The sequence below is a fragment of the Metarhizium album genome (assembly GCF_000804445.1).
Source record: "Metarhizium album ARSEF 1941 chromosome Unknown scaffold_9, whole genome shotgun sequence".
Taxonomy (NCBI): domain Eukaryota; kingdom Fungi; phylum Ascomycota; class Sordariomycetes; order Hypocreales; family Clavicipitaceae; genus Metarhizium; species Metarhizium album.
The window spans coordinates 947,950-962,044 of record NW_024467583.1 but is presented as its reverse complement, the minus strand read 5'-3'; the positions used below and the strand labels follow the sequence as shown (position 1 = coordinate 962,044).

The 14,095-nt window shown below is 55.2% G+C and overlaps 3 protein-coding genes across 3 annotated transcripts; 2 read left to right on the top strand and 1 right to left on the bottom strand.

The window, feature by feature from the left end:
* Window positions 1-3,399: 3,399 nt before the first annotated feature.
* On the top strand, window positions 3,400-4,779 carry MAM_04394 (uncharacterized protein; the record flags this gene model as incomplete). The annotated part of the gene is made up of 1 exon (XM_040823192.1): window positions 3,400-4,779. One exon carries the CDS (start codon window positions 3,400-3,402, stop codon window positions 4,777-4,779), a length of 1,380 nt encoding a protein of 459 aa, XP_040679071.1.
* Window positions 4,780-5,398: 619 nt separating this feature from the next.
* Window positions 5,399-9,056, bottom strand: MAM_04393 (F-box and WD domain protein; the record flags this gene model as incomplete). The annotated part of the gene is made up of 2 exons (XM_040823191.1): window positions 5,399-8,535; window positions 8,645-9,056. 2 exons carry the CDS (start codon window positions 9,054-9,056, stop codon window positions 5,399-5,401), a joined length of 3,549 nt encoding a protein of 1,182 aa, XP_040679070.1.
* A 3,828-nt stretch (window positions 9,057-12,884) lies between these two features.
* MAM_04392 (uncharacterized protein) lies at window positions 12,885-13,508 on the top strand (the record flags this gene model as incomplete). The annotated part of the gene is made up of 2 exons (XM_040823190.1): window positions 12,885-13,055; window positions 13,107-13,508. 2 exons carry the CDS (start codon window positions 12,885-12,887, stop codon window positions 13,506-13,508), a joined length of 573 nt encoding a protein of 190 aa, XP_040679069.1.
* Between the last annotated feature and the right edge of the window lie 587 nt (window positions 13,509-14,095).

Sequence of the window (14,095 nt, the reverse complement as noted above, 5' to 3'; positions counted from 1 at the left end):
GACGGAGACCCGAATCGAGAAGGTCGATAACTACCGACTTCATCTGTGATCAATTCAGTCATGCAAGGCACGTCTGCGAGTGCGAAGCGCTGCGGAACACGATGCCAAGTGATGGTTTCCGAGCAAAACCAACACTCGCTATCGACTGCGGCTCACGAAATTCCAGACTGATGCAGTTGTTCGACATGGGCGACATACCGACCCGACTCATTTTTCTCGCCTACCCATGGTACTCCGTAGATGAAGCTCATTTCACGGAATTCAAATGACAGCGGGCCTGGGACACGCTACCGGCTGGCTGGGAGTCCAATTCTTTAACATACAATGGCAAGTTGCCCATCAGCAAGCTTATCCTGGAACGACGGCCTGGCCATGGCGTGGGCTAAGAGCCATCATACGTCAAAATATTCAGAAGTATCGTGTGGAAACAGGAAAGACACAGCCTGGCACCCGCATTTGAGACAGCATCCAAAGGGGGGAATCGGCTGCTTTTTTCCACGGCCAAGAGCGTTGATCCATGTTGTGTTGCACCACATCTGCAGTTCCGCAAGTATGGTTTCGTGGAATAAGGTTATCATATGCGGAGTACAGACCTTACCAAGTGCCCGTGCTCTTTGATTTATATCCACCGCGCTACGACGACAGACCAGCATACATGCGATAGCGTCGGCCAAACGACAAAAAGAGCGAGGCTTACACGGTAGACTTATACAGGATACGGAGCACTAGTACGGAGTACTCAAGTCATAAACAGGCCGGCTTTCGAGGTGCTAAACATTCGTCTTTGGCATTTACAGGCGTCAGCGCCGGGAAGATCAACTTGTTGCGTTTCGACTACAAACCTCCAAGACTTTGGCATTGACTGGTCGGCTTTCGGGCGGCCTTCCCTGCTAGCGGCATGAGCATTGGGCTTGGTTGGCTTCTAGAAGCTTTTATGCGCTGTCACGAGCAAGAGACGGAACAAGCCTGACTTCTGCTAGCATGGTGGAGCAACCCCTCAGTTCATCTTGGCCCCTCCTTCAACGTCCATCTGGGTTCCCGATGTTGCGTCGGGCCGGGTGCCAAACGCCAGTTGTTCCAGCACATCACGGGTCAAATACGTACTACTTCAATGTTGTCAATCACCAAATCCGTCAGGGTCACTCGACAGTCAATTGCTAGAACGCAAGTCAGTTTAGAAGAGTGGTTCACTCCGTATCGACGAGTAAGTACTACCTACTAGTACTACTCCGGACTCCGTACAGGCCCAATGGATTGATACCATGCATGGATCGGATTTTGTCAAGCAACAAGCCGTCACCGAAGAGAAAGACCATGTCCTCTCGCATATCCTTGACCGGACTGATTCCGGAACTTTCAGAAGCCAAGGCGAGTAGCTCTTGAAGACCGTGGGCAAAACCCTGGGAGTCGCGCGAGCGAGCAAGCAAAAACCTGGCTTCACGTGAACTGCTCTGCACAGTTGCTTGGATTGCCCCCCAGCCCAGGATCTAGGTTCAGGCGCGTGGGTCCTCAAGTTCGCATGGGTAGCTGACGGCAGGGCTTTCACCAACCACAAGCAGATGTAGTGCTCAGTTTCTGTGCGCTCTGCGCAGGGCTTTTCTGAAAATATACTGCATGGCGCGGAGTGTTGATCCGCTCTACGGAGTATGCCGCCCCGGTATCCATGGAAAAGCACGCAAGTGAGAGAGAGGCAAGACGGCAAAAACGGGCGACTCGACCCGGCAGCCAAGAAGACTCTTGCGGGCTCAGTCAACCCTTCATCAGCCATCGACGACGGACCATGGCCGCCACCTTGCAGTCAAGTGAACGTCGTTTGGGTGAGCACCCCTGTGCCGTTGTGGCAGTTGGACGGAACCCTTGTCCGAGTGTGTTACCTTGCATGTGGTCAGACGACGCTAACTCCATCCAAGTCAAAGTACTTTACAGACTGTCTGGACGGAGTACTAGTAGTAAGTTATATTGTTGCCCTCTTCACGTCTGGCTGCTAACTTACTTGGTTGGGTAGAGGAGCCCTACCGACCGCGCTGACTCGACTTGACGTGTCCGCGCATCAGCCGGGACCCCCGGTTCAATGGTTGGATCATTGAACGGTTGACGAGTTGGTGGCACTGTTGGGTTATTCCCATTGCATTGTCGTTGACTCTTGAGCCACCCAGGCCAAGGCACACCAGGCACACCAACCGAGTTCCGCTTCCCGAGACCTCCATCTGCTTTCTCCGTGTCCGTTTGGTTTTGAAGCAATTTTCCCTTTCCCCCTTCGCAACTGTTGAACGGCCAAAGTCGGGCCTGGTTACGATCAAATCGGGGAACGTTGTGTTCATCCATGATTGACGCTCTGCCGTCCATTCACACCGAACGGTTGGATTGGTTTCTTTTTAGGGGTCAACAGCAAGACCATTCGTTTTGTCGTTGATAGCCATGCGAGGATACCATTTCTGAATACTACCGGGGACGCTTTTAAGGGTGATGTCTCACTGGTCGCTATTGCCATTGGAACTGAAAATCGTGGCGCACGCGGTGTCTTATTAGGACAATGCGGCTGGCTCAGTGCTCGGCCAAGATGAAACTCGACGAAAAGGCGATGCTGAGGGCCTTTTTCTTTTTCATATCCTCGGTCTATGCAGGAATTGGAGCGGGTATGTACCTTCGGGACCAGGTGCTGGTGCTTTTCAATTCTCACCCAGCGTCTCACCCTCCAGTATTCCGTATAGAAGAATTTTGACTAATCGCGACGAGCATGTTTCAGGCCTCTCAAACCGCCCGCAATATCGGCGAGAAGTGCTCAACACTACGACTGATACTTCTGAGTCAAGTCTATCACGGCCTTTATCAGATCCTGCCACAACAACACCACCACCATCATCATCATCATCATCATCATCAATAATCCACCTAGCATCTACAGCTTCAACATTATCAACAACGGCTGCATCGTCACAAAGCAACTCCAATGACTTCCGATCATCGCACCTGCCTTCGCAAAACTATACCTCCTCAAACCCTACCGATTCGTGGCCATCGGGACTACATACTCCGATAACCACATCAAGAAGCCTTTCTGAAGGATTCCATCCTTCCTCAGCCTTGTCATTACCATCAAACCCGGGCGATCAAATCGCATCAGCCACAGGACCAAAGGTTTCCGCAAATCATGGGCCATTCTCGACGCCACGTGTGATACACTCTGGAAACAATCATAGCGTCGACACTGGAACTGGGACTCCACCTCGTCCAACGCCTGACAACCGTCTTAAAGATCAGACAACAGTAGTGATGGATTGTCCGATTGGTGGCGAAGATTGCTATATGCTTGCTGCCGAACCGGAGTCGGTGGGGGAATCTGTCTCAACTTCAACAATCACGAGGGCCTGTACCTCATTGCATGACGACCTGGAGCCAATGACGATTTACTCCGTCGTGCACACTAAGACGGTGACTTTTTATGGCAACAAGACTGACTATACACCACCATATCCCACCATCCAGACTCCGGTGTACTGTTTGGAATCCTCAGAAGAGTCTCCAACTACAGACGGGTTTTCGCCTCACCTTGTCCAAGGCCCGGAGAAAACGACGACGGGTTTCTTCAGGGCCTTGATGCCATTTGCGCGACCACAGGTCACCTTTATCACAACAGACAAAAATCCCGCAGTCGTGTTCCCTTCTGACCCTCCGCCGAATTACAACGCAATCTGGTCTGACCCGTACCCAAAGCCCGTAATGCACAAGTCCGTCTCGCCCCAGGACGACTCGGGCAGTCGGGGCGATTCAGGCGGCCAGGGGCGGACATCCGAAGGAAGCAATCAACCACGTCCAACGTTTAGTCTGACAGCAAAGGGGAACGAGGTCATCATAAACAGCAAGACATATGCTTCGCTGAAACCGGACCAGGTCACGACGGTGGGGGTTGACGGGGGAAAGTTTACAATATATCCCACAGCCATCATCGGCGAAGGGGCCACTGTCGCGAAACCGCCTCCTTTCCCGACCAAATTTGGCTTCCCATCGCCGACAGAGGGACATGTCGGCGGGCTGGACGTGTCCTTGTCAGGCTCACGGGTTGCCATTGCCGGGGTGGCGATGACCATGCCGCCCCATGGCACGACGACAACCATCCGGGGACAAAGGGTGACAATCGACGCGAAGCGAATCGTTGTCGGCACAAGCTCGCTCGAGCTGGAGCCGTGGCAAGCAGCGCCCGAATCTGACGTTGTAGTTGCGGGGGGCGAAATGCTTACAGTCGCGGGCAAAAGCGTCGTGGTTGTGCACTCAAAAACAATTACGTACGGCCGCGACTCGACAACCACCCGACAAGTCGTTGGCGGCGACACAGTCACAATTGGTCCCTTGGGCGTTACCGTGCATGGCCTGACGCTCGGCGGCTCCCAAGCCAGGGAGGCATACACGACACACGAGATCATTGGCGGAGCGACGGTTACCAAGATTGCCCCGTCTGTCGCCATCATCAACGGCCTGACGTTCACCGTCGGACCGGGCTCACCTCTTTCAACTACAGTCATTGCCGGCCAGGCGTTCACGCTCGGCCCCATCGGCGTCATCGTGTCCACCATGACCATCTCGCACCCGTTTGGTGCGACGGTTGTCGCGGCCATCACGCCCACGGGGACCTGGCTCAACACGCTTCCCGTGGAGACGGCTTCTCCTCCCGGGGCCGACGATGACAACATTGGACCCTGTCTACGGCCGAGCCTGCCCTGTGCGGGCGTGGCACTCTGCATAGCGATTGGCGTTTTGGTATGGCCATGGAACTTGGTATGATTTTTGCCATATATATATGTGTATGTACAAATGTGTTGTGAAGAACCTTGACCTTTTGAACTGGTCGGGCGCGTCGACACAATCTAGACGGCAAGGCGATGAATAAGACGCGAATTCGGCATCCATCGTTGGAGTCGGGCATGGGGTTAGGTCGCCGGGCCAAATGTGTGTAAATAACCAGGAGCATTGCACGACTCAGGAGCTCGTCCCTGACGTACACTGGTTGACTCGCGTAGCACACGTACGTACGTACCATGTCGTGGACGGGGGCATGGTGTCCCCGGCTGCCACTGCCACTGCGGGCGTGCCGCCGCACAATGGCGCTCGGTTGCCGGACTGACGGACTTGAATCAAGGAACCTACGGGCTACCTGGAAGGGCGGTATCCCGTTCACGACAAAAAGTAAAGTAGAGGCCAGGGCGCGTCGCCGTGCGTCCAGCCTGTGTTGGTGACGTCCACGGCAGTAGCAGTTCGCGGCACAATACGATACAACAGGAAATGCCGGCGCAAACGCGCATCGAGTCAGTATTACAACTGGAAAAGACGAGCTGCAAAAACCAAAACAGGGCTGCTACGTGCTGAATTGAAGCACAGGCCGCTGAACCAAACCAAACCACGTCTACCGCCTGCTGGTGCCCCTGCCCCTGCCCCTGCCCCTGCCCTTCCCAACACTCTCCCCCTCCCCCTCCGTGCTGAGAGGTGGGAAATCGCACTCCCTGTGCACACCTGGCCCTGCCACCTCGTGCTCCTGCAGGCTTGGACTCGCCACCGAGGCGAGACCTCCATCTTCGGTAATCAGCTTGGACGGACCCTGCCGGATGGGCGTGTGGCTCGATGACGCAGGCGAAGTAGACGTCGAACGTGACCCTCTGGTCTTCTTGTTCTGAACCTTGACTTGGATGGGAAAGTCGAAATCGCCAGAGGAATTGTCACGCGGGGACTGGCCGACATCATTTACGCCCTCCAACAGCGAGAGCCGAATCGCCTGCTGCATTTGCTGCTCGAATTCGCTCTCATCGTTATCCGTCGCGCTGGCCATGGGGGGGCTCACATCCGCGACGCTGGCTTCCGGCGTCACGTCGACTGTGGTCTCGCTCACAGACGATGCCGTATCTAGACTCGCGTCCGCGGCAGAGTCGCTGGCTCGACGCTGTTCATCCTGGAGGTACGCCTCCTCGGAAACCACTTGCGCGTATCGGAGGGCCTCCTCTTCCGTGAGATCGCCTAGAGCGCCGACGCCAAAGCGCTTGCGGAGGTGCGCCTGCTCGCGGGCGCGGGCCTCGTTTTCGCGACGGAGCTCTCGTTCTTCCGCCGCAATGTACCCCGAGACTGTGCCGCCGAGTCTACGGCTGGCAATGCGTCCGTGGACATCGGAATGTCTGACGCGACGCTTCGGGCCCGTCTGGTGGCTTGCTGAGCTGTATGCCCAGTACCGAAGAAAGGCGCCAAAGGACAGCACGCCTCGCAGGGCCGTCGGGTCCGGGTCTAGATAGATGGCACCGACTGTCGAGTAACTGCCTTCCCGAAGCGTCGGGTTCATGGTCGTCATGTGCCGTGGTACACGGCCATTGGATCGCGCGTTGAGGGTTCTGATGGGCTCCAATGTCGATGCAAGGGGATCCCAGGCCTGCACCAGACCATCACTTCCTCCGTGGACCAGGTACAACGCTGACACTGCGAGACACGAAATCTCGGGCGAATCGGTGTGCAGAACGCGCAGCGGCTGTGCAGCTCGGTGCCTGGCTTCATCACGAGCATTCCATACCGTGACGGCACCAGTGTCGGTGCCAACGGCCAAGAAGCGTGCCCGACGCCCCGGAACCTCTGTGACCACCCGCTCAGCCTTGTCCACTGATGAGGTAGCGGGCGTGGTCGAAATCGTGGTCGTGGTCGTGGTCGTGATCGCAGTAACCATCCCAGGTGCACCGCTAGACGCTCCTGCCGCCTGCAAAGGGTCTTCGCCAAGTGTGAACAGAGAGGGGCTTGAGCACTCCAAACTGCTGGCCGTGATGTTGGCTGCCTGTTGGCTGCCTTGGAGCACAAAAGCAGTACAACTCCAGTCGGCTGTAGACTGACGCAGCGGCGGCAAGGGCGTCGGGGGAGGGGGAGGGGGCTGCGGCGATTGAGCTTCTGGCGTTGCGCATTGCATTTCCGCAACTGTCTCTGCTGGTCCAAAGAGTGACGGTCGCGGTCTGGCCGGCGCGCTTGCTGTAGAACTGCTTCGTCTTGGCCCGTTCTGCTCATGCTGCACTGTGGGCGAAACCAGTGACCGGGAATATCGCAGCACTCGGGCAGGTGTTTGCTCAGCAAATCCACAGTCCATGACAAAAACACCTTCTCCTGCCCCTTTGCCGTCATCTGCGGCAAAGTCAACCTCAAGGCGGCGTCGCATATCCCAACCCTCGCAAACCTTGCGAAAGCGAGACGGACTGTAGCAAAGATATTTTTCAACCTCGCGAGCCTCAGCCGCGAGTTGCTCATTGCTGAGCATCACGTCACTCGACGGCGAACGTGGAGTATGGGCTCCTCTCACGGCATCCTTGTCCAACCCATCCGGTCGGGCAGTCCGCCTGGTCGACTCTATTAGCTGCCAATATGCTGTCCTACCAGCAAGCCATGCATGCCTGATGACGTCGTCTCCACTGCCGCGATCGAGTGTAGCCATGGGGCTCTGGGTCAAATAGTAGACCTCGCCTAGAGCGTTGAGGGCTGCGGCCCAGACTCTGGAAGACAGCTTCCGCTTCATAGTGTAATTGTCATCAATCTTTAGTGAAATGATTGGCACGCCAGGGCTGAGAACCCATCGAGCTGTCATGTCGCCATTGGAGTATCTAGGACCATTGGAGTCGCCTCCAAGTGAGTAAGCAGTGACAACGCCCAGGGCCGATCCCGTGAGCATGCCGCACATGGATTGCGTGGTATTTGGAACGACGGACGACTTTGCAATCCACAGACTGCAAATGGAATCCGACATTTCCGGAATCTTGGGTACATCCGGGTACGCGTCGACAACTCCAGTCTCACCGCCGAGATAACGACCACACGATTCATTGACGCCTCGAAAGTGAGCGCGACCGCCGGGAAAGCCTTCGCCGGCAATGACACCATACGGTTGGCTGACATCCATGACGTTGTGGACAGCGACAGGTCCGTCTCCAAGACCATAGGGAATGGTGTTTGGGGCGACTTCTTCCCACTGAGCAGCGGAGAAGGGATCCTCGAGGCCCCATTTCTCAACCTTGCCACTTGTCGGATCGCTCAGGGTAGCAACGCCAAGATGGCCAGCTCCCTGGATAGCGCGCGGCGGCTTCTTGCCGTTGGAAAACACAGCATGGATATTCGTCACCAGCCATGGCAGCTTCGAGTTGTATGTCAGGACGGCGCTCCTGCGCTTGGAAGATTTTCCTGCTCCCCCGGAAGCACCAATACCACCAGCGCTATTCCCGGGCTTGCCTCGTACCAAGCTCCTCATTAGTCGAGTTCTGAACAGATACTCGCTTCGCCAAGTAGTAAGAGGGGTTAGGCGGCCAAAGTAGCGGATGTCGGACCGCACGACATCTGAGGTCGGCCCATCCCTCGGATTGACGATGGTTCTCCCAAATGTTGCATCCAAACAAGTATGCCCTGGAAAGTATCGCATGAAGGCCATGCGCCATGCGTGTGGCGTTGTCACCAGCGCATAGAAGCGTTTCGACACTAAAGCCACGGCGGCATGGGAATCGGGATGCAGATGTGACAAAATGTGCGTCAGGATCTCTGCAACAGGTTGAGATTAGCGCAAGAACACGCTGGCAGACAACTGTCCTGATAGCTGTCACAATCGAAAGGGGAAGGCCAGAGCGAGAATTCAAGCAGACCAACTGACCATTTGGAAAATCTGTTATTTGAGGCCCACCAGATGAGTCGGAGCGTCGTATGACCTTGAATCCTAGGGCTTGCCTCGGAGTGGATGGCGTGAAGGCATTTTCATGATCAGAAACTCTCTGACCAGCAGTAATGGGGCGATGTCGAGTCGTGCTAGGTTTCCCGCAAAGGATCAATCCACGTAGTCTCTCATCGAGCCTGTCAGCATCGACTGCATCGCGAGATTCACGGCCAAGGCCCGACGCGGAGTTTGGCGAGTCGTCGTGGGAGCCTCCGCTAGGACCCGTGTAACGGACTTGACCAAAGTCGCCCGGCTCTTGGAGAGGAAAGCCATGTTGAGATGAAGAGGAGGAATTCAGGATGTTGTTAGACCGGTGCAGCTGTTCTGAAGACTCGGATGGCTCTCGTTGCATATAGCTAACGGTGGATGGAGAGGTGCGTCGCGTGTTTTGGCTGTGCACGATGTTCTGCACAGTCCGTGGGACGAAAGTATTGGACAGCGGCTGAGGTGTTGCAAGAATTTCGTCGGACGAAGACCAATTGAGTGGCACGATTGCGATGGTATCAAATGTGATGGGCCGGGAGAGGCGAGGACTGTGTCGAGTGGGAAAAAAGATGAACGTTGGAGTATGACTCTGAACATTCCCATTTTGGCTGCCCCCGACACAATAATGGACGGCAGAGTACCAGTACTTCTTCTGTGGCTGGGGATTGTATGTATCTGGAAGTGCCTATTTTCCCGTCGTAATACCGAAAAGGGGCAAATACACCAACAACCGCGCCAATTCTCCATGCCCAGATAGCCCACGCCCGGCGCTTTGCCGTCCAGGACCATGCAATGTTACTTGGACAAGAAACGAAATTTTACCCCCGGCCGGCACCCCACGAGTAGCCAGCCCCTTGGTGTCCGCCTCTCTGTGCGGAACTCACATATTTACCTGCCGGTACTCCCTGCACATCTCGACCTCTGTACGTGTTTCGCTGCTGTCGAAGTTGGTCAGGGTATCATGATCCTGCATCCTGCACCCCTGCAATTAAAGGAACTGTTGCCATGTGGCATTGAGCTGCAGCCTGTACCTGTAGCCAGAAGCCCGGTATCATTCGTCATGGCACCAAACACGCGTTTGATGCTGTCAGATTGATGATGGCTTGCAAAAATTGTGTCACGGCGACAGGGAGGGAGACAACAACGAATGAAACAGTGTGTGCTGCTGAGCCGCTCAAGGCTCTTAGTTCTTGGTCTATTCCTTCCCTGCCTACCTCGTCAGCGACCAACTATCAAAAGCCCAATTGGACCATCCTCGCGCTGAGGGCGGAAATGCCAGACCTTCCAGAAAGCCAGCTTCCCATTGCCAACAAGGCGTCGTTCCGGAGATAGGTTACTTGCCCACCAAAGATATTTACTACGTACTTTCATCTCTTCGCCAAGCTTCAGCCCTTGTCTTGTCTCACCTTTTGCCGACACGGCCCTCAGAAACGGACCACACCGGTGAAGCCTTCAGCACCGACGCTCGAGTGACTAAGACATTGGGGGCCCAAGGGGGGCCCTCGAGCGGTGTGAGTGCAGGTCATGTCGCCAATCGGTGGTAGCTCCAGACCTAAGCAGTGCCTGGTGCCCTGGACAAGAACCGTCTACTTGGGACGACCGGGCATTTTGTCAAACATATGTATGTATGAGTGGCTTATAGTAATAAAAGCCTATGTCGTGTTGGCGGCTACATTTCAGCGAGCAGGTTGAGGTTGTAAATGACTGTTTCTTCATCTCAGAAGACAGAGGGGAGAAGACCTTCTTCGTTCTTTATACCTTAAGGGTCGTCATAAAGAATTCCTTGAGATGGAGTCGCCGCAATCCGGTAGGTAGGCTTGTTCTGCTCTGCAAACTCTGCGCCGGACCTGGCTGGCGCGTTTAGGGAATGGACCCATGTTCCGGGTTTCTGGTCAGAGATGGTAACTGGTTCTCCCGTTCCTTTTGCTGGATGGACCATGCATGTGGTTGTTGGTGAGCACAGGGCCGTTGGGTTGCATTTGCTTCTTGTGCGTTGCTGGCAAACGAGGATAACACATGCGACGCCGAGAGCAACAAAAGAAAAACTGATGCCCACGTGACTGTGACAACACGGGCTGCGGGCAGAAGGAGGGAAAAATTGCGAGAGTCCGGCAGTTGAGGATGCCTTGGACGCCAAAGCGTGTGCCATCTGCTTCAAGGCCTACGCCTTAGTCCGTTGGCGACGACTTGTCGATTGTGGCACTCTCCTCGTATGCCACTTTGGGCTTTTGATGCGGAAGCTCTATGACCTTTGCCGACGTGAATTTTCAGGTGCAGGACAGCTTTTTCTTTCGTTTGGGAACTGTTTTCGTGCATTATCTTGAGCCTGTCCGAACAAGCCCGACGGTTCGAGGCAAAATGGGACGGGCCAGCAAGTTTTTGGTCCGTCCCAAATCATTGCAGTGATTATGTGCCAGCGAGGACCGCGGAATACTCCAAATGTTTGTTTAAATAAATCAACAACCGTGCCGTTAAGGGAAATGGCCCAAGCGTACATTGCTTGCGCAGCAATGAGGCCCGATTTCTTTCCAAGTGAGGCCCGTCCACTCCGTACCATCAAGACAATCGTCGAGTCAAATGTCTTGGGCTACTGCTGGGGACATGACGTGGTAGCCCTTCCATAATAATGGTACTAGTAGTTGAAACCGCCCCCAAGCACTGTGGCGCGACTTATTTTCCCTCCTCCGTGAGCGGAACCGCCGTTGGAAAAGGCATACCGTCCATACTCCGTATCGCCGGACAAGTCCTGACACCTGCACCAAAGGCACCTAAGCGGCCGTCGAGTTGGCCCATCTTGAGAGGCGCGCCCGCAATACGTTCCGTCATGACAAGGTCCAGACAGACGGTTGGGGCCTGTTGAAGCTACGTAGTAACTGTGAATGTCTCGCCGTATTAATGCCAACCGTGTCACACCATGCCACTGCAATCAAGGCAATGCGGCCACATTGCAGGAGGAGTGTGCAATATACGTACTGACTGTATGACGCTGTTGGTGAGAAATGATACATCAGATTTTGGCGATCAGCGTCGCGTGGTGGTTTGGACCTATTTTTGTACTCCGTTATTGATCTACTTACATATTGTTCTCGATTTAGCGGCTTTCGTTCCGGCACCTAGGCCAGCGGCTGGTTTGTTTGAAAAGCCAACCACTCGATCACAAGGCGGCCTGGGCATACGAGCCCTCTGATGTCACAGTCAGCGTTAGCTTCGCTGGGGTGCAGCCAACAGCAAGCGATGCGCGAGGTGATGGTATTTTCAACGAGTTCCGTACTTACTTGGAGTTCGAGGTGTTGGTACTCCGTATGATGCGAAGGACCAGGCAGCGAACTCCCACATGGGTGGCTCCTTCCGCATCTGTAGCAGAATACTACACTTGGCGCTCGAATGGAGCAGACTCGGCAGAGTTCTTCGTACCTGGTGCGTACTGCGCGGAGGTGCGCACGAAGCAGCCGGGAGCCGGGTCCCTCCTTCCTTCTGATGGCTTCTGGCGGCGTCATCCCAAGTAACCGCCAACGCCGCCAGCTCAGCCACTTATTACGGAGACTTGTCATCACGGAGCAGACCTCAGCGAGCACATTTCTCACGCATTCCAATCACCCATCCCATATTCTATGCATACTTGAGCAGTTGCTCTGTACGCCGTACATTCTGTACGATGCAAACAAGACCATGATGCACAAAACACGGTACGTACTTTGACTCGCTCCCCCATACTGTGCGACTCACAGTACAGCAGGTGTCTCTGCAGCTTCACGGATCGCTTCGCGAATCACGATTTGTTGTTGGCTTGGCCATGCGTCGTTCATGACCAAACCCCCTGCATCGATGCCCGTCCCTCACCTCCTCTTGTTGTCTCGGCCGTCCAGGGAAGCAACAACAGTTGGCCGTGTACCGGGGGATTTGCGGCATCCTGACAATGCACCGCTGCGGGCTGAGCCTGCAAAGGCTATTGGCACCGTCCTGTCGGTTGCTGCACCTCTTCACTTCGCCAGGAGGAAGAAACCACCACCACACACACACACACCCACCAAGGAGGTTGGGGGCAATGTGAGATGGGATAATTGGGCAGGTGGCCTGATGGATCCTGGTGGGTTGCCAGCACATCTCTCTCGGGCGATTGACAGAGGCCAACAAGCAGGCTCGTCTGCCTGCCCGTGCAGAGCACTGCATTAGTAGCTCCGTCCCAACGGTACCAATGGCACAAGACATTGATGAATCCCAGAATCTCGGGCCCAAGGACAGGCTATTGTACGGAGGAGACGGCTGGCCCACACAACCGTCCGTCCGTCTCCGATGCTCTGGTTGGATGCATCCCTGCTCTTCCAGGGCGGCCGATGAGAGCGAGATGAAGCACGACGTTGATGGCGTAAATGTTCCGAGCACTCGTCCGATGCAAAGAAGACTACAGAGTACGTAGGACGTCTGGACAAGACGCCTAGCTGGTTCCTATGCCATCATCGCCTTCAGACAGTCAGGAGCTGCCGAGTCTCTATCCCGGGAAGAGCGCAAGCGCAAGCCTCCCGCGCCACGGTTCCGTCGTCTTGGCTTGGGATTTCCGTCGAGCGACTCCAGATTCATCTCTCCAGCAGATTGGTCTCCGCTTTCTCTCTTCCTCCCCACCACCATTCCGCCACTGTGGTGCTGCCGCCCGTCATCAAGCGACCAACACGTCCAAAGGGAAAGCCACGCAACCGGTCAGCTCAGCCAGCAAGCTGGGTCGCCCATGCACTGGAACCTGCTCATCGGTACGGAGTGTCGTCCTGCTCCGACTCCACCCCACGGACCACAACCGCAGCACCTATTGCCGCTTTATGCATAGTACCGGCGCAATCGATGCAGCTCCTGCAGACAGATGCAGAGTTCTCTACTCCGTAGCCTGCGTGGTTGCGTTTGTTTCCCAGGACCACACGTCCGGTTTATTGACTGGGGTACGCTAACTGGCTGCCTCGTCCGTTCCGCCATGGTGGGATTTTCTTTCCCAGGGAAATCATCGTCACTCCACACGCCGGCCTCCTCGTGCGTCTTGGTCCCCTTCTCGCAATCCTGCTTTAATCCCCTGGGCCCCTTCCCAGGCACTTTTTTCTGTTGTCATTTACTACCGTGCGTCTCTTTCGCCTGTAAAGAGGGAAAGAGAGGCACAAATCTCAGCGTCGCTGTGTCTTGACCCTTTAGCATTTCACAACTACCTAAGTACCTACCTAGGTATACCAGGCCCGACGGTTTCGCTTGGTTCATATGTGCCAAAATCCGACATCCGGGACCCAAAAAGTGGCAGGCTCATAAGCGCAAACCGTTTCTTTGCCTTCGTTGCCAAATTTTACCGTTCCATTCTCTTCAGCTCGTTGCATGAGTCAAGCTAGGAACAGAGCAACGCAAGTCTTCTGACTGATGACAACATTTCCACTG